Source organism: Benincasa hispida, chromosome 7, assembly GCF_009727055.1.
Source record: "Benincasa hispida cultivar B227 chromosome 7, ASM972705v1, whole genome shotgun sequence".
In the NCBI taxonomy this organism is placed as follows: Eukaryota; Viridiplantae; Streptophyta; class Magnoliopsida; order Cucurbitales; family Cucurbitaceae; genus Benincasa; species Benincasa hispida.
In genome coordinates this window covers 14,435,390-14,459,231 of record NC_052355.1, presented here as the reverse complement: position 1 = coordinate 14,459,231, position 23,842 = coordinate 14,435,390, and the positions used below count along the sequence as shown (strand labels likewise).

Sequence of the window (23,842 nt, the reverse complement as noted above, 5' to 3'; positions counted from 1 at the left end):
ACGTCAGATCTAGTAGCTGAACAGCAGTACCTGGTGGCAACTTCATCAGAATCCTCATGTCGAACGAAACGGCAAGGAAGAGAAGGCTGGAATTTTTTAAAGGCGCGACGCGTGGTGAGATAGAGACGCAAACGACTGGTCGTCGAGAGAGCTGCGGTGCGTGACTACACGATGGCAAATCTGATAGAACTGGGTCACGATAGCTGGGTTGTGAAGCGGTGATCAGATCTAGCAAAGAAGAGAGGCGCACGACTGGGCTTCTATGTGAAATAAGGAAGAAGGTTCTTGGAGGGAGGGGTGATAGCTTGTAGAAATACAAGTTATTATAGCTTTTTACTTAGAGTTATAAGGATTGATGAGTAGAATATGCTTTGATATTTATAAGAATTCATGTGAAAAAATGAGCTTGCGTCGATCAACGCTGAAAATTCCCGCTAACCCTATATCATGCATTTTGCGTCAAAATGTATAATTTTGTAGTTATCATAAGAATTGAACGTATGCGTTGATCCCAGACCATCACAAAGTTGATCGCATGCATTGATTTTCATGAAGATAAGTTTATCGCATGGAATGTTGCAACTTTAGAGTGATATTTGTGATAGACGATGATCACAAAGTGGGTAGGATGCTTTGATACTCCAGAAGAAAAAATCATGAACGCATACCTCAGGAGTATCAAAGAGATAAGGTCATGATGACATTCCCCCTACTATGACAAGAATGCTAGGGACTCATCGCAGGATTACCAATGTTGTCAGCGTTTGAGCTCTATAAATAGAGCCTTGGAGACCAAATTCAAGGCATCCAGGACTTCTACCTTGGGTAGATTCCTGTGATCATAGACGAGAGTATGAGCAGACAGTCTTTGAGAGTTCTTCATTCCCACAACCCTTTCCGATTGATGACCAGAGCTTCGCCGGAGATAGAGCTCGAGAGAGACTACTCCACCACCCATCCATGGCACCACCGACAATCTTGACACACATCTGATGGAAGCAAGAGATTTTCTACATCTAGTCCTCCTACCTCTCTTCTTACCTCTGTATTGTATTACATTTTGGCTTAAGACATTAATACATTTTGTAATTAATACAACTCTTTATTTCCTTCAACATCATTTTCGTCATCATCTTTTACTTTACCATCTTTTACTTTCATCACAATGAGTTAAGTGCAGACTGCAAGAGTTATCGCTTATCAATCATGCAATATAGAGATATGACGCTTGTAGCAAACCACCGAGAGGTGTGCATTGCGCGAGTATAGTGTGTCAATCCTCTTTGCTTAGTACAAGGCTATCGCAATGCTTGTCTATGAGCTGAGTAGTAATAATCAACTGCTCGAGAGGGTAAATAGTGAAACTCACTAAGTAAAGTAAGTAGTGTTCATAGAGATAGGAATAATCTTATGCTCAACGCAACCATGCGTTATAGAGATATAAGCATGCGGCTGACCATGGAGAGGTGTGCGATGCATTAGTGTGGTGAGGTGGGATTATCCTTGCGACCAACAAAATGACTTGATGAAATTTTCTCCCCCAACCCTACCTCTCCATGCATTTCATTACGCATTAGCAATTGCCGCATCTCTACCGATTCTCATAGTCAAACTTTAATTGCTCAGTCTGTTTAGCTTGGAGTAGGAGTAACGCATAGTTAATCGACTTCTTTCTTTTCATTTTTATTCCCCGCCTCAAACACATTACTTCACAAGCATCCTTTAGTTGCAAGTCCCCGTGTTAGACCTCAGATCATCTCGAGAAACTTGCGATCTTGTTATACTCGGCGAGAGATCAAGAAAACTGTTAACTTCTTTCCCTTTTTTTTCTTTTTTTTTTTTTTTGTATTCATAACACAAAACCCATAGGAAGAGGGAGGAAGGGAGTTATTTCAACTCTTGTCCATCTTGAAGGAATAACTCCTATGTAATGGGGAGTTGTTAAATATGTATTATATTATCATATAAAAAAATTAATCAAGATTACATACCTCCAAGAAGTAATCAAGGCTTGAAAACATCGAGCTATTTACAATCCAAAAGATTCAACCTAAAACTTAAAAGATAGAAAAAAAAGATGAAAAAAAACTAAAGAGGAACTTCATAGCTCATAGATGGATCTTCCCCTTCTCCTTGCATGTTAAAAACCCTAAAAATCAAGTCATATTTATAAGGGCCACAGAGGTGTGGCCCGTATCCACCGCGTTGCGGTAGGTGTGTTGGATGATGTCGCAACGCTGCTCCCTGTCATCGGCCTTATTTTGGTGTAATTTGCTTTGTTTTTACTTGTTTTGCATCCCTAACATCTCGACGACCTCCTATGCTCGATTCGCTGTCTAAGGACACAATTAATCATTAATATTTGACGATCTCCTTTCTACATTTTACTTTTTTGAATTTTAGTTTATCATGTCAAAATCCCTTCTTTTTATTGCTTTCCAAAAATAAATTTACCTTAGAAAGATTTTATCTTAGACTCCGTGTGCTTCGATTTGGACTTACTACTAATATTACCTAGTAATGAAAGTTCATGATAAAAAATTATAAATGCTATTTGATCGATTGAAGGTCTCTCCATTCACTAATATACCAAATATAAAGTATGTCACTTAAATTATACTGTAAGCAAAAAGTATATCAAATATACTACTGATATAAATGTTGACACATTAAAGAGGGTAGAATTGAAGTAATAAAAAACAAAAATGAAATCTAGTATTTTTTTTTGCTATATTTGTAAATTGAAAAAAAACTATTGCTAAATTTACCATTTTAATATTCTTTTTTTAGATTATTGCAAATGGCCTATATTTAATTTTGTCTCATCATGTCATTATCACTTTCAAAATAACGTTTCAATATTAGGTATAAATAATTCATAATTAGAGAAAATACAATCGATAATGCCTTAACTATGAAGGGAGGATCGTGTGAACTGACTCCCTTGGCACCCAAGAGCGTTTTCTATCTTGACCACAAACTGGGCATCTTCGTTTAGTTTGAATTCAATGCATTAAAAAAAAAAAGAAAAAATTCATAATTATGGGGAAAAAATGTCATGAGATTTGGTATAAATAAATGACACAGTTGTATTTTCATTGTCCCCTCTATCTTTGACGAAATATTGATTACAATTTTAATTCACTTGGTTTTAACTTCTTAATAATAGACTTCTCAAATAATGTTTATTTAAAACAAAATAATTATAATATTAGGGTCTAAATTATCTGGCAGGATTAATTATATTCAATGACTTACACCATACATAACTATGAATTATTAATACCAAATCTTCACAATTTTTCATGTCTAATTACCCATTAACCAATTCAAAATAATTATATAATATAATTTTCAAGTCTCATCATGTCATTATCACTTTGAAAATAACGTTTCAATATTAGGTATAAATAATTCATAATTAGAGCAAATATAATTGATAGTGCCTTAACTATGAAGGGAAGATCGTGTGAACTGACTTCCTTGGCACCCAAGAGCGTTTTCTACCTTGACCCCCGTGAACCGACTCCCTTGGCACCCAGGAATGTTTTCTATCTTAACCACAAACTGTGCATCTTCGTTTAGTTTGAATTTAATGCATTAAAAAAAAAAGAAAAAAAATCATAATTATGGGAAAAAAATGTCATGAATTTAGTATAAATAACTGACATAGTTGTATTTTCGTTGTCCCCTCTGTCCTTGACGAAATATTAATTATAATTTTAATTCACTTGGTTATAACTTATAAAAAAATAGACTTCTCAAATAATATTTATTTAAAACAAAATAATTATAATAATAGGGTCTAAATTATCTGGCAGGTTTAATTATATTCAATGATTCACACCAATACCAAATCTTCACGATTTTTCAAGTCTAGTTATCCATTAACTAATTAAAAAAATAAGTGTATTAGTAAACTTTTTAGTCCTTACTTGTTTAACCAATTTTATCTTTCTAAATGGACCACAGTGGGAGTCGAACCCACGACCTTTTGATCCGAAGTCAAACGCGCTAATCCACTGCGCTATGCGATCATTTGATGTTTAATTTTCTATTTGTTTATTTTCTTATTCCACGTTATACTTGAATTATTAATCAAGTTCTTCAAATAAAACAAGTTTTCGAAAACTACTTTTTTTTATTTTTCAAAATTGGCTTAGTTTCTGAAAAATTTGATAGAAAGTAATTAACAAAACAAATAAACTTATATGTAAAAGTAGTGTTCATACACGTTATTTAAAAAAAAAACAAAATGACTACCGAATAGAATTTTAATTTATCATAATGAATATACTCAAATGAGAACAAATAGTAAAAACAATTGTGTCAATTTGAACATAACTCAACTTGTTTAAATATATACTCAAAACCAAGATATTAGGGTTATGAATCCACTGCGACAATATGTTGATTGCCCATTTTGATACTTGACATTTAATAATAGTTCTATGTGCTAATTGTATCTGATGAACTAACATATGCTTGACATAATTAATTAATGATACAATGAATACAAATGTTAAGTCACAATCTAATAGGATGACCCAACAAAGATTCTTTTGCTATAACATGACATAAATTGAAATATCTTGTGAGAGAAACCCTCAATATAAGTATCAAGTGCCATAGCTAGCAACTTATCTTATTGAAGTATAAGAACTTATATTTCAAACCAAGACAATGTCTCTCCATGGAAAATTGGAAGCTGATGTAGAAATTGAGGCTTCAGCTTCAAAATTTCATGAATTGATCAACAAAAGGCTTCACCATGTTTCAAAAGCTTCTGGGGACAAAGTACAAAGCTGTGAATTGTATGAGGGTGACTGGGGAGAAGTTGGCTCTATCATCTATTGGAACTACTTTCATGGTTTTTTTCTCCCCTTAATTTTTTGTTTAAATTTTACAGTGCAAATTAATTTAGATTAAATTACAAAGTTTTTTCTGCTGAACTTCGATGTTTGTGTCTATTTAATTCAACTGTTTAAAGTGTCTAATAATATGTTGACAAGGTTCTATTTCGTAACTATTTGGTCTTTGAAATTTTGTTGCTTACAACTTTTTTTTTACTGTGATTTTCATCTTTCCCTATCCTAATTAAACACTGTAATTGTTAGTTAAATTTCAAAAAACAAAACAAATTTTTAAAACTTACTATTCTTAGTTTTCAAACTTACCTGGTTCATTCAAAACACTCAAATTAAATTAAAAAAATAATAAACCAAAAAAATCAATGCGTAGACATATATAAGCTTAATTTTCAAAGTGAAAAAACAACCAATCAAATAGTTATCAAAGAGGCCTAAATCTTAAATTTTGTGTCTAATTAGGTTTTTGAATAGTCAATATTTTTGTGTCTAATATGTTTTTCAACTTCATATTTAAAAAATGAATCGATATTATTAGATATAATTAAATTTAAATTTTATGCGTAATGAAATCCTAAAATTTCAATTTTTATTGTGTATTTTGTTGATTCATGAATTTTAGAAAAATATCAAATGGGTCAGAGAGAGATAAAATTAAACATATGTTTAGGATTAAGGGATACATCAAAGTTCATGGGCTAAACAAGATACTAACCATTAATTTATGTATGTTTATTGTAGATGGAAAGGCTAAAGTGGGAAAGGATGTCATTGAAGCTGTAGATTTGGCAAAAAATATGATAAGTTTGAAGGTGATAGAGGGAGACCTTTTAAAGGATTACAAAACCTTCAAGTATACCATCCAAGCTATTCCAAAAGGTAGGGGAAGTGTGGTTCATTGGACAATGGAATATGAGAAACTTCATGAAAATATTCCTGATTCACATTCCTTGCTAGAGTTTTGTCTTGGCATTTCCAAGGACATTAGTGACCATCTTTTGAAAGGCAATTAAATATATGAAGCATGAACACAACTTGTACTATTTGCTTTGTATTAATATACCAACTATAAGGATAAAATAAATGTATGCATGCATGTAGAGTCGGTTTGAGATGACTTCTCAACTGAAAGTATTTTAAAGTGCAAAAGAAAGTGTATTCGTATACTTGAGAAGTCATTCTAATCTGGTTCGATTTAATTTTTGGTACTCTTGTTCTAATTTATCCTACAAAGAATAAAATTACAAAAGTTAATTTAGAATGAAAATTTGAAAATCTCCATGTATGATATCTTCATTCGTTTTCAAATATAAAGACCAATGAGAATTAGATTGAATAACAGTGAGATTGTTATTTCCATTCCTTTATAGAAAACAGAACCTTACAAGTTAGGTCAATTAAAATTCCTTGAAATTTATAAGTATTTCTGTTCAAATTGGGTATCTTTGAGTCAATATGTTGTGTGAAGAATACCTAGGTAAATATGTACAAGAGAAGAATAAACAAATTAGGAAATACATCAATTGACCTAAGATTTCGCCATGTAAAAAATGTAAGAGGGATAATTTGCAAGTTACCATCCTTAGTGCAAGCAGGTAGTAAGGTCCCAAAGAATTCGTTCTTTAAAGTTGCACCATCAATTAACATGAAATAATATTTGAATCTACCTTGATAATCAACTTCTTGTGTTGTATACGTGCCTTGAAGGAGTAAACAATCAGAATGGTTATTTTCAACAAAAGAACCAAACAATCAAAATGGCTATAGGTGGAAGAAATACAGTGTAATGACCCGACTTTTCAAAATCACTAATCGAGGTCATTACTATCCCACATCATGTTTTAAAATTAAAACTACTTACTGTTCTAGTGTAATATAAGATTTTTTTAAAATAAATAAATTCCCACCAAAATAAATGGTTCAATTGTCGAAACATAATTTAATTCAAAATTCCTATAAAAATAAGAAAAAATAAATAGTGTATTGAAAAATAAATTATTCTCAATGAAAATATTTAAAAAGAATTTGAAAACATGAAATTAAGTAGAAGCAATAAATTTTGGTCCCATGGGGCACCACCATCAATTTTCCTCATCAAGTGCCTGGTACTTTCTTTCCTTTACCTGAAAAAAATCTAAAACATACTTAGTAAGTAACCCTACTATTGCTATGCAATCACATGCGATTGAACAATGAAATCTGTCCTACTGGAAGTAAAATGTACTCGTGATAATTGGTGAACCCGAAGGACCACAATCTTAATTTGGTGAACTTGAAGGAATACAAACTTATGAACCTAAAGGAACACAATCTTAATATAGTGAATCCGAAGAACACAAACTGAGGCATACATAACTACGGGGTAGGAGGATAAAATTGGCACTAAACTGATGTAAAATTCAACATGCAATAAAGGCTCCCACAATATAAAACATATAATAACATCTTATAAAAATTCACAACATGCTTTAAAATGAATCTATTCAATTATGAGAAAAATATGCTTTTCGAAAACTATTTGGCAAAAATAATAACATTTTTTTTTTATTTTTCTTGACATGAAGGCATACTAGTACTAACGTTATTTACCATGAAATTATGCCAAAATATTTTTTTATCAAAACATATCAATCTCCTCGCTAGCTTTAAGTAAAAATTTTCAATCAAATCCTAAATATAAACCAAAATTGACATAGATATTAGGGCCTAAACCAAAAGCATAAAACTCATCCTGAGGGTCTCCAAACACTTAGTCAAATTATGGCTTGATCCAAAACTGCTTCAAAACTCCAATCAAAGATTCCAACCTATGGATAGACCATAAATGAAAATTATAAACCCAAATGTATAGGCCTAGAATTCAGAATTCTGATTCAGCTTCTAATGGCACCAACATTCCCACGCATCCCAAATGACCCTGTTAGGTCATTCTTGATTGTCTTGAATTTCTTCAAAGAGTAAAGACTATCCCTCAAACTAACGCGAGTCCTTTCGATATGTTTTGTCCTCGCTCACATGGTTTCTAGGAAAAACTCCAGGATGTCACCCAACAAGTAATTTCTCTAAAATAAGCCTATGATTGAGCTACTAAAAAGGTAGGTGCATCTTGTTGGTATAGGTAGTAACTTTCTATTATTTTAAGCCTTTCTTACCATACTTTTATGTCTGTAGGATCCCTCTCCTTTGGATATAATATTGGATCATTCATTTACACCTTCTAAACTTGGGCATTACATGCCCACAAACTTTTGTTTAGTTCGTCCCTATACCACATCTTACTGAGAGAGATTTCACCCTAATACCATTTGTAACAACTCAAATTTCTATGACCTCTAAATGAGATCGTTATTACTGTTCACACGAGGTTTCAGAGAAACTTGTTTCATAGAATTTGAACTTTGTGTTTATATCAATTTAAGTATAGCAAGTATAAACTCCAACACAATAATTCTTTGATGCATTCAAAATAAACTTTAATATTTAAATTGGTTGATCTTCTTGGTTGATCAGCCTTTGCGCTTGTTGACCTTCTTAGATGATCGATTTTTGGCTTGTTGATCTTCTTGGATGATCGACCATTGAGCTTGTTGATATTCTTCGATGATCGACCTTTGGGCTTGTTGATTTTCTTGGATGATCGAACTTTGGGTTTGTCGATTTTCTTGGATGATCGAACTTTGGGCTTGTTGATCTTCTTGGATGATCGACATTTGGGCTTGATGATCTTCTTGGAGGATTAGTTTCGCACGAAGCTTTTGGAGAAACTTGTTTCGTGGAGTTGAACTTAGTTAGTGTTGATGTTGATTTGATGCAATGTGATTCGATCTCTAGTACTTGATCCTCTGATTCTCTCTTGGTTGAATGCATACGTTTGATGTATTGAAGCAGAGCATGTGGATATTATTGAGCTTGGAGTCTTGAAAAAATGCTTGTATCTTCAAAGGACTTTAATCTTCAAGTGTGGTTAGCTTTAGGGGTTAGGGCGTCTTGTGATTGTTGGGAGAATTCTCTCTAGGTCATGCGGAGTGTAGAGTTGCTGACCCCAACAAATGAGAAGAGCTCCTCTATTTATAGAGTTGTCTGGTGGGCAATGTTGGTTTGGGCTTAGTTGGTCCATGGGCCTGATTCTTGGACCTGATTAGTTGCACTTGGGCTTGGTTGGTCTATAGGTTTGGCCTTTGGGCCCAAATAGTTGGATTTGGGCTTGATTTGACATTTTGGTCAAATTTGACCCAATTATTTGGGTAAAAATTCGTCAGTAAATGACGTGCCATTTTGTAATTGGTCCAAAATTTCTCATTCAACAAATGCCCAATTTTTGAGATTTATGCACATATATGGGTTGATGAATCTCAAAAAATATAAAGTTGGAATCAAAATTCAAATTTGGGATAAAATATAAAGTTGGAATCAAAATTCAAATCTGTTCTTGAATTTGATCTCAATTGATGTGGTTAAACTTGAATTTAGTACATAAGCTTAACTCGAATTTGTGATAATATTTGGATTATGACCAAATTTTAATTTGAAATTTTAACTCCAATTTAATTTGAAAATAGGGATAAGAACCTAAATTTGGATGAATTTAATATAAAATTTGGAAGATGCCCAAATTTGAATTTTATCCTTAATTTACATTGACTTGAGGATAAAAGTCTAAATTTTGATGATTTAGATTTGGGATAAAATTTAGAATTTGTCCGAAATTTAATTTGAGATTTTATACACAATTTAATCTCAAAGTTGAACAATTTTTTTTAATAAAATTTGAAATATGACCAAATTTTAATTTAGGATTTTATCAAAATTTGATTTCGAAAAAGGAAAAAGCTAAACTTGATTTGAATTTGCGATAAAATTTGGAATATGACAAAATTTTACTTCAAGGATAAAAGACTAAATTTGAATGATTTGAAGTCGGGATAAAATTTGGAATATGACCAAATTTTAACTTGACATTTAATTCACAATTTAATATAAAAGTTGAACAATTTAAGTTTGGATAAAATTTGGAATTTGGCCAAAATTTAATTTAAAATAAATTTGAGATTTTACTCTCAATTTGATTTGGATTGAGGATAAAAGCTAAATTTGATTTGAATATAAGATAAAATTTGAAATATAGCCAAATTTTAATTTGAGATAAAATTTTGAATATGCCCAAATTTAAAACTGATGTAAATGGATTTTGATATCATTTGAAGTAAGGCTCATATATTCAAACCCACCAAGAATCTTAAATTCAAATTTAAAAAACAAGATATTTTGATTCAAATCTTATGGAAATCGTTTAGAAAGATAAGATTTTAGTAGGAAATCCAAATTATATTAGGAATTTGCGCCCATGTTGGCCTCTATAAATATGACTCACCACATACATCTTTCTCATTCTCATCTTTCACACTACTCTATTCTCATTTACCCCCCCCCCCCATTTTTTCCCTTCTTTTGTTTCTTTCTTTTCACCTTTCTTACTTTTTCTTGTTTTTTCTTTTTTTTTCCTCCTATACTAACTTACGCCCCCCCCCCCCCCCCCTTTTTTGTTTATAGGAGCTACAACTACTCAATCGAGGGAGTAATCCTTTACTTTTTTTTGCCAACCGATGAGTATTTTTTTTGCAAAGGGTGAGTTTTTTTTTATCACTATTATTAGTTTGTTATTTGCAGCAATGGCTCGCTGCATGACATCTTTCTGACATACATATGGATGACCTGGGAAAGGTCTAAATAACCCTATTATACCACCACTTCTCGATCAACATGAGGATGACCTCGAAAAGGTCTAACAACCCCCATTTGATCAACATAGGGATGAATTTGAAAAGGTCTACTGTGTTCTTCTCGATCAACATGCGAATGACCTCGGAAAGGTCTAACAACCCTCATTTGATCAACATTGGGATGACCCTAGAAAGGTCTGCCCTATTATATCTTGATCAACATGGGGATAACCCTAGAAAGGTCTAACAATCCCCATTTGATTCATATAGGGATGACCCCAGAAAGGTCTACCCTATTATATTTTCATTTCTTGATCAACATAAGGAAGACCCCAGAACGGTCTAAACAACCTATTACATCGTGACTTCTTGATCAACATTGGGATGACTTCGAAAAGGTCTAAAAAAATCTATTACATCACTTCTCGATCAACATAGGGATGACCCTGAAAAGATCTAAACAATCCTATTACATTGTCATTTCTTGATCAACATAGGGATAACCTTGGAAAGGTCTAATAACCCTATTTAATCAACGTAGGGATTTTTCCAGAAATATTTAAACAACCCTATTACATCGTCACTTCTTGATCAACGTAGGGATGACCTTGGAAAGGCCTAACAACCCTATTTGATCAATCTAGAGATGGTCTCGAAAAGGTCTAAACAACCCTATTACATCATTTCTTGATTAACATAGGGATGACCCTAGAAAGGTCTAACAACCCTATTTGATCAACATAAGGATGACCCCGGAAAAGTCTAAACAACCTTAGTACATCGTCATTTCTTGACCAACATAGGGATGAACCTTGAAAGATCTAACAGCCCTATTAGATCAATATAGGGATGACCCCAAAAAGGTCTAAACAACCCTATTACATCACTTCTTCATCAAACTTTGAAGATAAGGCAAATATGCCATTGAGTTTTGAAGAAAAGGCCGATATGCCATCAAGCTTTGAAGATGGGGAGAATATGCAAAGCTTTTGAGCGGAGTTGGGTGGACCGGATCGTATATGAAACGAATCTAGGAGGATTAGAGTTGTTCTCGTGTATGAGGCGGAGCCAGACGAACTAAATTTCCACTAAAATAAATTGTTTAATTTTTGAAACATAATTTAATTCAAAATCCTTCAAAAATTAAGGAAAAAGAAATATTGTATTTAAAACTAGATTATTCTCAACGAAAATATCTGAAAAGAACTTGAAAACATGAAATTATGCAGAAGCAATAAATTTTGGTCCCATGAGGCAACACCGTCAATTTTCCTCATCAAGTGCTCGATACTTTCTTTCCTTTACTTGAATTTTTTTTTAAAAAAATGTTGAGTATTTATAAATACTTAGTAAGTAACCCTACTACTGGGGTAATAAGCTATGAAATCACATGCGATTGAATGTCTATAACTACTAAGATCTAATCTAGAGTACTAAAGCTGGCCATATGGATGACCATTTAAGTGAACAATGAAATCCGTCCTACCGGAGGTAAAATGTACTCATGATAACTAGTGAAACCGAACGACCACAATCTGAATTTAGTGAACTTGAAGGAATACAAACTAATGAACTTAAAGGGAACACAATCTTAATATAGTGAACCCAAAGAATACAAAACAAGACTTATATAGTTACGGGGTAGGAGGATAAAATTGTCACTAAACTGATGTAGAATGCAACATGTAACAAAAGGTTCCAACAATATAAAATTATATCATAACATCTTATAAAAATTGATAGCATGCTTTAAAAAAAAAGCTCCTAATTGGTCTCAAATTAGATGATTTGAAATTCTGTGATTAATTTAGTAAATGACGTGGCAATTTGTGATTGGTCTAAAATTTTCCATTCAACAAATGCCCCATTTTCAAGATTTATGCACATATATGGGTGGATGAATCTCGAAAAATAGAAAATTAGAATCGAAATTCAAATATATTTGTTCTTGAATTTGATCTCAGTTAATGTGTCAGTCAAACTACAAATTTAGTACATAAGTTTAACTCGAATTTGGAATAAAATTTGAAATATGGCCAAATTTTAACTTGAGATTTTACCCCGATTTGATTTGATAATAAGGATAAGAACCTAAATTTGGATGAATTTGATATAAAATTTTGAAGATTCCCAAATTTGAATTTTTGAAAATTTTGTAGATACCCAAATTTGAATTTTACATCAATTTGAGATTTAGTACTTAATTTAATTTGACTTGAGGACAAAAGTCTAAATTTTGATAATTTAGATTTGGGATAAAACAAAATTTGTCTAAATTTTAATTTGAGATTCTATATACTTTAATCTCAAAGTGGAACAATTTGATTTTTTTTGATAAAATTTGGAATATGACCAAAATTTAATTTGAGATTTTATCACAATTTGATTTGGAAATAGGATAAAAGCTAATCTTGATTTAAATTTGCGATAAAATTTGAAATATGACAAAAATTTTCTTCGAGGATAAAAGACTGAATTTTAAATATGGCCAAATTTTAATTTGAGATAAAATTTAGAATATGCCCAAATTTAAAATTGATGTAAATGGATTTTGATATCATTTGATTTAAGACTAATCCATTCAAATCCACCAAGAATCTTAAATTCAAATATAAAAGATATGATATTTTGATTCAAATATTATCAAAATCTTCTAGAAATATAAGATTTTAGTAGGAAATCCAAGTTATATTAGGAATTTGAGTCCATCTTAGTCTGTATAAATAGGGTGGGTTTTTTTTATCACTATTATTATTATTATTATTATTTCTTTTTTGCAGCAATGGCCCGCTATGTGAGCATCTCCTTGACACACATAGGGATGACCTCGGAAAGGTCTAACAACCTCAATTTGATCAACATAGGGATGACCACAGAAATGTCTACTCTATTATATCGTTACTTTTCGATCAACATGGGGACGACCTTGGAAAAGTCTAACAACTCCCATTTGATTAACGTGGGGATGACCCTGAAAAAGTCTGCCCTATTATATCTCGATCAATATGGGGATGACCTCAGAAAGGTCTAATAATCCTCATTTGATTCACATAGGGATGACCCCGAATAGGTCTACCCTATTATATCGTCATTTCTTGATCAACATAGGGAGGACCCCATAACGGTCTAAACAACCCTATTACATCATGACTTCTTGATTAACATAGGGATGACTTCCGAAAGGTCTAGACAACCCTATTACATCACTTCTCAATCAACATAGGGATGACCTCCTATTACATTGTCACTTCTAGACCAACATAGGGATGACCTTGGAAAGGTCTAACAACTCTATTTGATCAACATAGGGATGACCCTAGAAATGTCTAACAACTCTATTTGATCAACATAGGGATGACCCTAGAAATGTCTAAACAACCCTATTACATCATCACTTCTTGATCAACAAGGGATGACCCTGGAAAGGCCTAACAATTCTATTTGATCAACTTAGAGATGGCCTCAGAAAGGTCTAAACAACCCTATTACATCATTTCTTGATCAACATAGGGATGACCCGAAAAAGGTCTTATAGTCCTATTTGATCAACATAGCAATGACCCCATAAAGGTCTAAACAACCTTATTACATCGACATTTCTTGATCAACATAGAGATAACCCCAAAAAGGTCTAACAACCTTATTTGATCAATATAGGGATGATCCCAAAAAGGTCTAAACAACCCTATTACGTCACTTCTTGATCCGACTTTAAAGATAAGGAAAATATGCCATCAAGTTTTGAAGATGAAGTGGATGTGTCATATAGCTTTAAAGATGGGGAGAATATTCCATCAATCTTTTGAGTGGAGTTGGGTGGACCGGATCACATATGAGGTGAAGCCAGACAGATTAGAGTTATTCTCGCGTATGTGGTGGAGCCAGGAATACCAAACTTGATTTTGCATATGAGATAGAGCCATACCAACATTTTTTAAGAGGAAGCGAAGCTGCACCGACATTTTGCAGAAGAAGTAAAGCTACACCAACATTTTTTGGGAGGAAGCAAAGTTGCACCAACTTTTTGGAGAATGAGTAAAGCTGCATCTGTTAGGATTGGTGTCCTAATTCTCCCGGAGTCTCGTAGTTTGTAATAAATACACCTTGTTATGAATAAAATAAGAGTTATTTTATCTGAAATTTACTCATATCCAATAAATAAAGCTCCATGGTTATTGTATGAAAACTTAAGCATGTACATGAGATATACAAGTGGATCGTGCCATAAGTGATAACCTAAAGAGGTCTGTAGTATAAGAATTAAAGAGGGATACCTGATCATGGTGACACTACGGATAGGACCCACTTTGTAGAGGTTTGCAAGTGTTGTTAACTACTACAGATGGTAGATCTTGACCATTCATGTGGAGACATGCGAGTGGAGATGTCCTATACAAAGAGTTTATATAAGATCGGACCACGAGATGATTCGTCTTTGTATATAACGAAATTGATACCAGAGACTTACATCTCACCTAAAAAACCATAGGTGACATGACCTCAATTCTGAATGTTTTGAGAACTCTTGCCTTTGAGGGCGGTCCTTTGATTAGTATGGGTGAGAGTGGCCAGATTGCCAACTCAACATGCCTACCTTTTTGGGCATTTGTCTGATTTGGGAGCTGGGAACTCAGTTACACAAGATGGAATTCACTCTTTCCTCGAAGTAGGGGTAAATAGATAGATTGTTCCCTTAAGGATTGATTTCGGGTCTTGAACATAGTGGTCACAACTTCTCCTTGGAAGAGAGGACTCAGTCATAGTAGGACTATGACTTATGTTCATTAGAGGGATCAGTGGTACTTAAGGAGTTAGATGTAATTATAGGGGTATAACGGTTATTGGCCCAACTATACTTACGAGCGATATGTGAAGGGTTATCACACTGTTGATTGGTTCATATGGACATATAATATATCTGTAGTAAGAAGAGTTCAACTATTGGTCTTTAGTGGAGTGTCTGGCAGTTAACGGATGGTGGATCCCATGACTAAAGAGTGTAGTTAGTTATTCACGTACCATTAATTCCCTTTGGTAGCTCAATGGATTCAAGTTGAGAATCAGTTCGTGGTATTGATTTGACGTGTTCAAATTGATAAGAGAAAATTCGATTATATATAATATGATCGATGTGATGTATGAAATACATCAAGTGGATGATTAATTTAAATGAGATTTACATTAAGTACCATGAAATAGAAAAAGAACTATGGTTTATATGTTTCATGAGATGAAATATTAAAACTATAGGTTATAAATATACTATGGTAAGTTGGTTATCATATATATTTATAATAATATTAATTATTTAATTTGACATTCCTCATTCCTTTTCTATATATACTCACGTAGATATTACTTAGTAAAATTATATATGAATTAGTATAATTATAAGATACCTTTTATAACAATCAATAAATAACAGGTAAAAATATTAATATAACATTAAATAACAGGTACAAATATTAAGTCGAGGTTTCCACTTTTTCTCTAATGACCAATTGAGTGGGAGCTTATTGGTAGTTTCATGGTAACTGTGATATAAAAGAAAAAATGTTTTCCTAAATTTAGTAGATTTGCTAAAAGTTGTTGTGAGAATTGCCATTCTCGGAAAGATCTCACGCAGATGCTGTCAAGTGGCTTAAATTCACTAAACGATAGATGAAGAGAGACTAGACGATCATCGAGTGACACTACACGAAAGTTCACTCAGCTGGCAATTAGCTAAATGATCATAGAGCTTTTGCTAAATGATCGCATAGCATTTGTCAAATGATTGGGCATCGTCTATACGATAGACCTTTGCCATCTCCCACTTGCTCAATCGTTTACACGATTGTTCTTCCTCCAGTCTCTTCCTCTAACCAAGCCTACATAGAGCCTACACTTCTGGATTCTCACACAGAGAATACTAAGGTAGCCATTGTGGTGGTGTCATACTTAACTCGACATAGTTCGAGGTTTTTGGAGGCTGTTGCCGTGTTCGTGATCTTGGAGATTGTTGTGTTCGTGGTCGCTGTGATCGCTGTGATAGTGTTCGACGTTTGGGTTTACTGTCTTGCTGATTGATCGAGCGTTCGAGATCAAGGGTGTTTAAAGATGAGTCTTCAAAGGTATGATTTTCTATCCCTTGATCTTGTGAAAAGCATGCTGTAATTTCATTTTGTGTATAGCCTGTATGTTTCCATTTTTTTTTATTGTAATTGTTAATGTTCAAATACGAATGGAATTTGGAACAATCATTCTGCTGCTCATGGAAATCCTCATGTCTGATTTCCTACAATTGGTATCAGAGCCAGGTTGTTTTAATATTCCAAATTTCACTTCTATTTTGAACTTCTTTTATAGTCGTGGTGAGTTTTTAGCATTTGTTAAATATGTTTGTGGATGGCGTTGATGAATGTTTACAGGTTAATTGCCTCTGTTTAAAGCTTTCTTTCAATTAAAAAGTGTTAATTTGTAAGAGCCCCCGTATTTTTTATGCATAATTAACATGCAATCGAATCTGTAATTCAAAGTGTTTGAGTTTGTCGAGTCATTCGTGATGATGTTTCGAAGCATAGAGATGCGGTTCTCAGAAAGAAGAAGACTAAGAGCTGGTCATATCGTGTAGTCTCAAGTAAACGATCGTTGGGATTTAATTAAACGATCGTGTAGATTTTTCTATACGATCCTAAATGATCGTTTAGGTAATGCTAAACGATGGGGTAAATCGTTTACTCTATCGCGTAGCGTTGGTTGCCCAATCGCATAGATGCTAGTGGTAAATGATCGAGTGGGAGCATATGATACTCATAGTTTAGAAAAAGATGCGCGCACTAAACGATCGTGTAGTTAGCATGCCGCATCGCTTAGTTACTGACTACACGATCACTCGGTATACGATACAAAGACGCTCACTCAATGATCGTTTAGACGATAGTACTTTACCACATCGTTTTCGTTTAGACGATTGTGTATGGCTTGCTTAAGACATTCCGCCCTGCACAATCGTGTGCCTCATGCTTCATTGCATAGTAAAAGGTACATGATCGTTTAGCTCTGAAAGCATAGGTAAATAATTGAGTAAAGCATTTGCTCTTACGTGTAGACGATCGCGGGGATGTTTGGTACATGATCAGTGGAGATGTGGACTTCGACTGGACGATCGTGGGGATGTTTGATACACGATCAGTGGAGACGTGGACTTCGACCGGATGGTTCAAGACCCAGTTCGCCTGTTTGAACCGGAGACTCTTAGCATTTGTAATAGTTAGTTTTTGTTTTTGAGGATTTGAGACAATTTTTCTCGGTTCATCAACATTTGTTTAATATACATGAGATGTATGTGGTTTATATGGCATAATGTATGACATATAGATTTAGAACCCACCTTAGGTTGTGCAATTATTCATGTATCATGTATTATAAGTGTTATAATATGGCATGAAGAAATTACAAGAAAGCATGCGCATGCATCATGAAAATATAAGAGTTATATTTGTGCATGTAGTAAGCATATTCATGCATCATCTTTCTATTATATGTGTTATAGTATAAAGATGAATGGAAGCATGTTTTGCTTGGTTTGTTGTTGTTTTGTATAAGAGTGATATAAAAAGTAGCAATGAATGATTAATGCATGGAGCATGATACTTAGGCTGTTTGTAAAAGTTATGAATGCCTTGTATGTGTTAGCTTTGCATTGCTAATTGTTTTGGTTGTTTCTATTATAAGCGTTCTAATAGAAATTAGAACTAAAATCGATAAGAAAGAGTTACATGCGGACTTAGGGTGAACTTATGTTTTAAAAGGGTTTTAAAATTTGATTGATATAGACCTAAGTTCAAAGTTCTAATGGGGTTAGATACCTAGTTTAATCTTTTTAAATCGGTTTATTAGGATTAAATTGATTGGCATAAAAGATTAAAATTGTATTAAATCAATCTATAAAGGACCATTTGCCTAAGGCCATTCTATCTAGCTTGAGGTACTTAAGTTGACGGAAACTGATCACCTCTACCTGAGAATCTACCTAGAAAGGTGAATTAGATAGATTTTCTGCAAGCATGTGACAGTTGGTCAAAGACTCTATTAAAGAGTTCAATGGCTGATGATCAAAAGTTGTTTAACTATCCAAGGTAAAAATTACTCTTGGGAAAACCTAAAAAGTGACTTAGTTAAAATTTTTAGCCGTGTTGTTTCTAAGTAAACTAAACCCTAGGTTATAAAATACTCCGTGGGAGGAAGAGATGTATTTGATATGTCAATGATTCCACTCACGTTTCTCCCTGAATGTTCATGTTGTGAGATTCAGGCATGGCCTCATGGTGCCCTCAGAGTATCCCCCTTCAGATGGTGTCTACATGAGTCAATATCAAGGTGGATGGAGAGAGTGTTTATAGTAAGTAGGTGAAGAGTGTGTGTCAACACGTCCTACGGTCTCTGTCATTGGCTCACACTGTGAGATCATTTCGTACTTCTCCATGGCACCCTGGGAGCGTCCCCCTTCAGATGGGTTTTGTGCAGTTGGTCAAGATCAAGGTAAACTCTAGAAATGGATAGGGTTGCTTTAGTTTTTGCCCTAATCGGATTTTTTCCTTTCGAATTGGCTGCTTGGGGCGGAACTCTAGGGCCTAAAATGGCGGGTCACACTTACGGGAAATTGTTAAGCAAGTTAATGATTTCTTGACCAAATCAATGATGGCTATTCGTTATGGGAGCAAGATTTTTTTTTGGTATTAATGGCTGGTTGAGAATGTCTCAATTCAGAGGAGGGATGAATTCGTCAGCTTTTGTCCTAAACCTTTGAAGTGTCACTGCAAAACTAGATGTCACTTCTAAACCTTATTGGATGTTGTTTGTGTTCTTCAATGGGTATTTTCTTAAAACCTAATGTAGGTCAATGTGTTCTTGTTTTAAGAAACATGTTTGTATTTCCGTTTAATGCCTCTAATTTTTCCAATTACATACAGTGGAAATAGTCTTGTAAAACGTATTTCATGGTAAACAACCTCAAATTTATCATGGTTGAGGAATGTCCTTAAGTCCTGATCCTTGATGCACCGCGAAGTGTTCGTAATGCATATGAGGTGTGGATGAAGGCTAATTCATTGACCCAACTTCACATTTTGGCTAGCGTACTTGATGTTTTGGCCAAAAGGGTTGAGAACATGGTCATTGCACGCGAGATCATGGACTCGTTACAAGATTTGTTTGAACGTCAGTTCTTACTTTTTGAGCACAAAGGAATGGATGACAAAACCAGTAGTGTTAGTTCCGAAAGTTAAACTCCAGGAAGAGAAAGCAAGTGTTGCTAAGTCTGTTGAAGTTCATAGAAGAGAAGTGTTCTCTGAAATTGAACTTGGAGCTTATTTAGGTTTTGATACTGATCCCATTACTCTCCAAAAAAGGGACAGTAAATGTGATTTATAGGTCTTGGAGACGTGTGGTAAAGAATGATGATTCTACCTGGATCCTTGATTTAGGTGCTACTAATCACGTCAGTTACTCTTACCAAGGATTTAGTTCCTGGCAAACGTTGCCATAGGGATAGATGACTCTGTCGGTACTGGTGAGGTTGTTTTAGCTGTTGCTATAGGTAGGCTGAAGTTATTTTTGGACGAGAAACTTGATATCTTACTAGATAATGTTTTCGTAGTTCCTCATATCAAGAGGAACTTAATCTCGGTTTCTTGTCTTATTGGACAAGGTTATACCATCTCCTTTTCTAAGAATAAAGTGTTTATTTTCAAGAATGGAATGAAGATTGGCTTTGGTTCAATAAAAGGTAACGTATATGTACTAAGGTCGTTGGTCATAAAAGCCTTGTTTAATACTAAAATGTTCAGTACGGTAACAACAGTTAAAAGACCAAAGGTTTCTCCTGAGGAAAAAGCCCATTTTTGGTATCTAAGGTTAGGTCAATCAACCTTAATAGGATTGAGCAGTTGGTGAAAAGTGGACTTCTAAAGAGTTTAGAAGAAAACTCCTTGCTGGTGTGTGAATCATGCTTCAAAGGCAAGATGACAAATGACCTTTTATTGGTAAAGGTTACAGAGTCAAGGAAGCCTTGAAGCTTGTACATTTAGACCTCTTTGGTTCGATGAGTGTTAGGGCTCGAGGTGGATATGAATATTTCATCTCTTTCATAGATGATTATTCAAGGTATGGGTATCTCTACCAAATGCAATGTAAGTCTGAAGCCCTTGACAAGTTCAAGGAGTATAAGGCTGAAGTTGAAAACTTGTTAGGTAAGAAGATAAAAACATTACAATTTAATCGTGGTGAAGAGTATATAGACCTCCAATTTCGAGAACTATATGATAGAACATGGGATTGTATCCCAACTCTCGGCCCCAGGTTACCTCAGCAGAATGGTGTATCAAAAAGAAGAAATAGAACCTGTATGGACATGGTTCAGTCTATGATGAGTTATGCTCATCTTCTAGACTCGTTTTGGGGTTTTGTAGTGGAGACTACTTGCTACATTCTAAACAATGTTCCCTCCAAAAGTGTTTCTGAAACACCTTTTGAGTTATGAAGAGGCTATAAAGGTAGTTTACGCCACTTCAAGATTTGAGGATATCCGACACATGCGCTTGTAACTAACCCAAAGAATTCGGAACCACGTTCGAAAGTTTGCCTCTTTGTAGGATACCCTAGGGAAATGAAGGGTGGATACTTCTATGATCCGAGTGAGAACAAAGTGTTTGTTTCTACAAATGTTAACTTCTTGGAAGAAGACCATATAAGGGATCATAAGCCACGAAGTAAGCTTGTTTTACGTAAGATTTCTAATGAGAATGAGAGTACTGAGGGTTCAACAAGAGTTGTTGAACAGGCCGTTAGATCAATAAAAGTTGTTGATGTCGGTACATCTAGTCAACCAGCTCAAGAGTTGAGACTGCCTCGACTAGTGGGAGGGTTATGAACCCACCAGATCACTACATGGGTTTGACTGAAGCCCAAAACGTCATTTCTAATGACGGGGTCGAGGATGCATTATCTTTTAAGAAAGCAATGGAGGATGTATACAAAGATGAATGGATTAAGGCCATGAACCAAGAGATGGAGTCTATGTACTTCAATAACGTCGGAGCTTGTGGATCCACCTGATGGGGTAAGACCTATAGGGTGTAAGTGGATCTATAAGCAAAAGAGAGGTGTAGATGGAAAGGTGCAAACCTTTAAGACTAGACTTGTGGCAAAGGGTTATACCCAGGTTGAGGGAGTGGACTATGAGGAAACTTTCTCACCTGTTATCATGCTCAAATCTATCAGATACTCCTATCGATAGCCACATTTTATGATTATGAGATATGGAAAATAGACGTCAAGACTGCCCTTCTTAATGATAATATTAAGAAGACCATCTACATGGCTCAGACGGAGGGGTTCGTAGTTCCAAATCAAGAGCAAGAGTTTGCAAGCTTAATAGGTCCATTTATGTGTTGCAAAAAGCATCTAGATCATGGAACATTAGGTTTGACAGTGCGGTCAAATCGTTTGGCTTTGATCAGAACATTGATGAGCCTTGTGTTTACAAGAAGATCATCAACAGCTCAGTAGCTTTCCTGGTACTGTATGTGGATGATATCCTACTCATTGGGAATGATGTAGGGTTTTTGACTGATATTAAGAAATGATTAGCTGCCCAGTTCGAAATGAATGATTTGGATGAGACACAGTATGTTCTAAGGATCCAGATCATTTGGGATCGTAAGAACAAGCTAGGTCTCAGGCCTCGTACATTGATCAAATGTTGATCAGGTACAGGATGTAGGATTCCAAGAAGGGTTTGTTACCCTTCAGGTATGGAATCGTTTTGTCTAAGGATCAATATTCTAAGATTGATGGAACACGAGACATATGCAGCGGAATTAGGATCTAATTACACTCTAATTGCTTCTAATTTAAAGGAAATAAACATGCAAATGGAGGAAAAAACAGTACATAAAAGTGGATAGCAAACAACCTTTGTAGCTTCCGAACACCACTTTTCCTTGTTGAATCTCGACCCGAACTCTTTCGGACCATCACTAGAGTTGACCTACTATCCTCTGGACTCAGAATTGATTATGGGACCCGGTGGATGAAGGAAACCGAGTGAGAGAAAAAAGATGGAAAATAAGAATGAATTTGGGTTTGAGTTTTTATTTCACTCAAAGAAAAGAGAATTTTCTAGCCCAAATTTAGAAAACTCTTTTGGCAAAATGGCAAAAGTTTTTTCTTCCAAAATGAAAGCCCAATTTATAGAAAAAACCATGCAACAATTGCATAAACCAAATCCATAAAAACCCAACATCTATAATCCACTATCTTAGTGGGCTTAATGTCTCCACTATAAGCCAACACCTAGCCCACTATTTTGTTAGTGAAATTATCCAACAAAAGTTTGGATTTTCTCACTAACTTTAGTCAAAGGGCAAAATAGTCATTTGGTCAAAGACAAACTTTGACCAAAAAGTCAATATTTTGACTTTTTATGATTTTTTCCGTGTTGACTAATTTTGACCTCCCGAGCATGAATCCGCATTCATTTTCTCGAAATTCAAATCACATTTGAATATAAGGTCGGTCAAAGTTTGACTTTTGAAAGTCAAAAGTCAACTCTTTGACTTTTTACATCTTTGACCATTTTCATTATTTCCGAGCTTTCGATTATGAACGTATTCATATTCTTGATATTTAAATCACATTTAAATATTAAAGATGTATCTCTAAACTGAAAAACCCGACCACTATATCATATATACTTGTCGATTTCTCTCTCTTCACCTAATTCAAATAATTCGAATCATTCTATCATACTATTCTAAGTTTATTCCATATGAGCTAGTAGGGGAACCTAATGAACCTATAGATCATGGGCTCCAACGATCCGAGATTAGCTGGCTAATCTCTTTAGACGAAGCTAATCAACATTCGTTAACTAACGGGTCATTCCACTAGAGTCTCGTAGTTGCACTCCTCTCACTATAGATATATTTGTGTCCATTTGATATAACCATGATTAGTAAGCTAATCCTTCATAGTTTGTTTGTAATCTCAGCTGGGTCATAAAAACCGTTTTACCCCTGAGATTACATCTTATTCCTTAAGTTCCACTGATCCTCTAATGAACAATTGGTTTAAGGTCCAACCTATAAACCAAATCCCTCTCGTGGCAAGGAGAAGGTGGAGCCCCTTGTTCAAGACCTGGATTCAATACTAAAGGGAACAACCTATCTACTATCCCTATAACGGGTAGGAGTGAATTCCATCTTGTACCCT

At 34.5% G+C, this 23,842-nt stretch overlaps 1 protein-coding gene and 1 non-coding gene across 2 annotated transcripts; one reads left to right on the top strand and one right to left on the bottom strand.

Annotated features, from left to right (window-relative positions):
- Window positions 1-3,963: 3,963 nt before the first annotated feature.
- TRNAR-UCG lies at window positions 3,964-4,037 on the bottom strand. The gene has a single exon. It is a non-coding gene; the product is annotated as a tRNA-Arg (tRNA).
- Window positions 4,038-4,662: 625 nt separating this feature from the next.
- LOC120081975 (MLP-like protein 31) lies at window positions 4,663-6,046 on the top strand. Its single transcript, XM_039037160.1, has 2 exons — window positions 4,663-4,870; window positions 5,610-6,046. Exons 1-2 carry the CDS (start codon window positions 4,684-4,686, stop codon window positions 5,879-5,881), a joined length of 459 nt encoding a protein of 152 aa, XP_038893088.1. The 5' UTR covers window positions 4,663-4,683; the 3' UTR covers window positions 5,882-6,046.
- The last annotated feature ends 17,796 nt before the right edge of the window (window positions 6,047-23,842 follow it).

Excerpts from the sequence above, each read along its gene's own strand:
- LOC120081975 (XM_039037160.1), top strand. The coding sequence starts at position 4,684 with ATGTCTCTCCATGGAAAATTGGAAGCTGATGTAGAAATTGAGGCTTCA. Across the intron at positions 4,871-5,609 it reads CTATTGGAACTACTTTCATG|ATGGAAAGGCTAAAGTGGGA; the intron begins GTTTTTTTCTCC and ends TGTTTATTGTAG.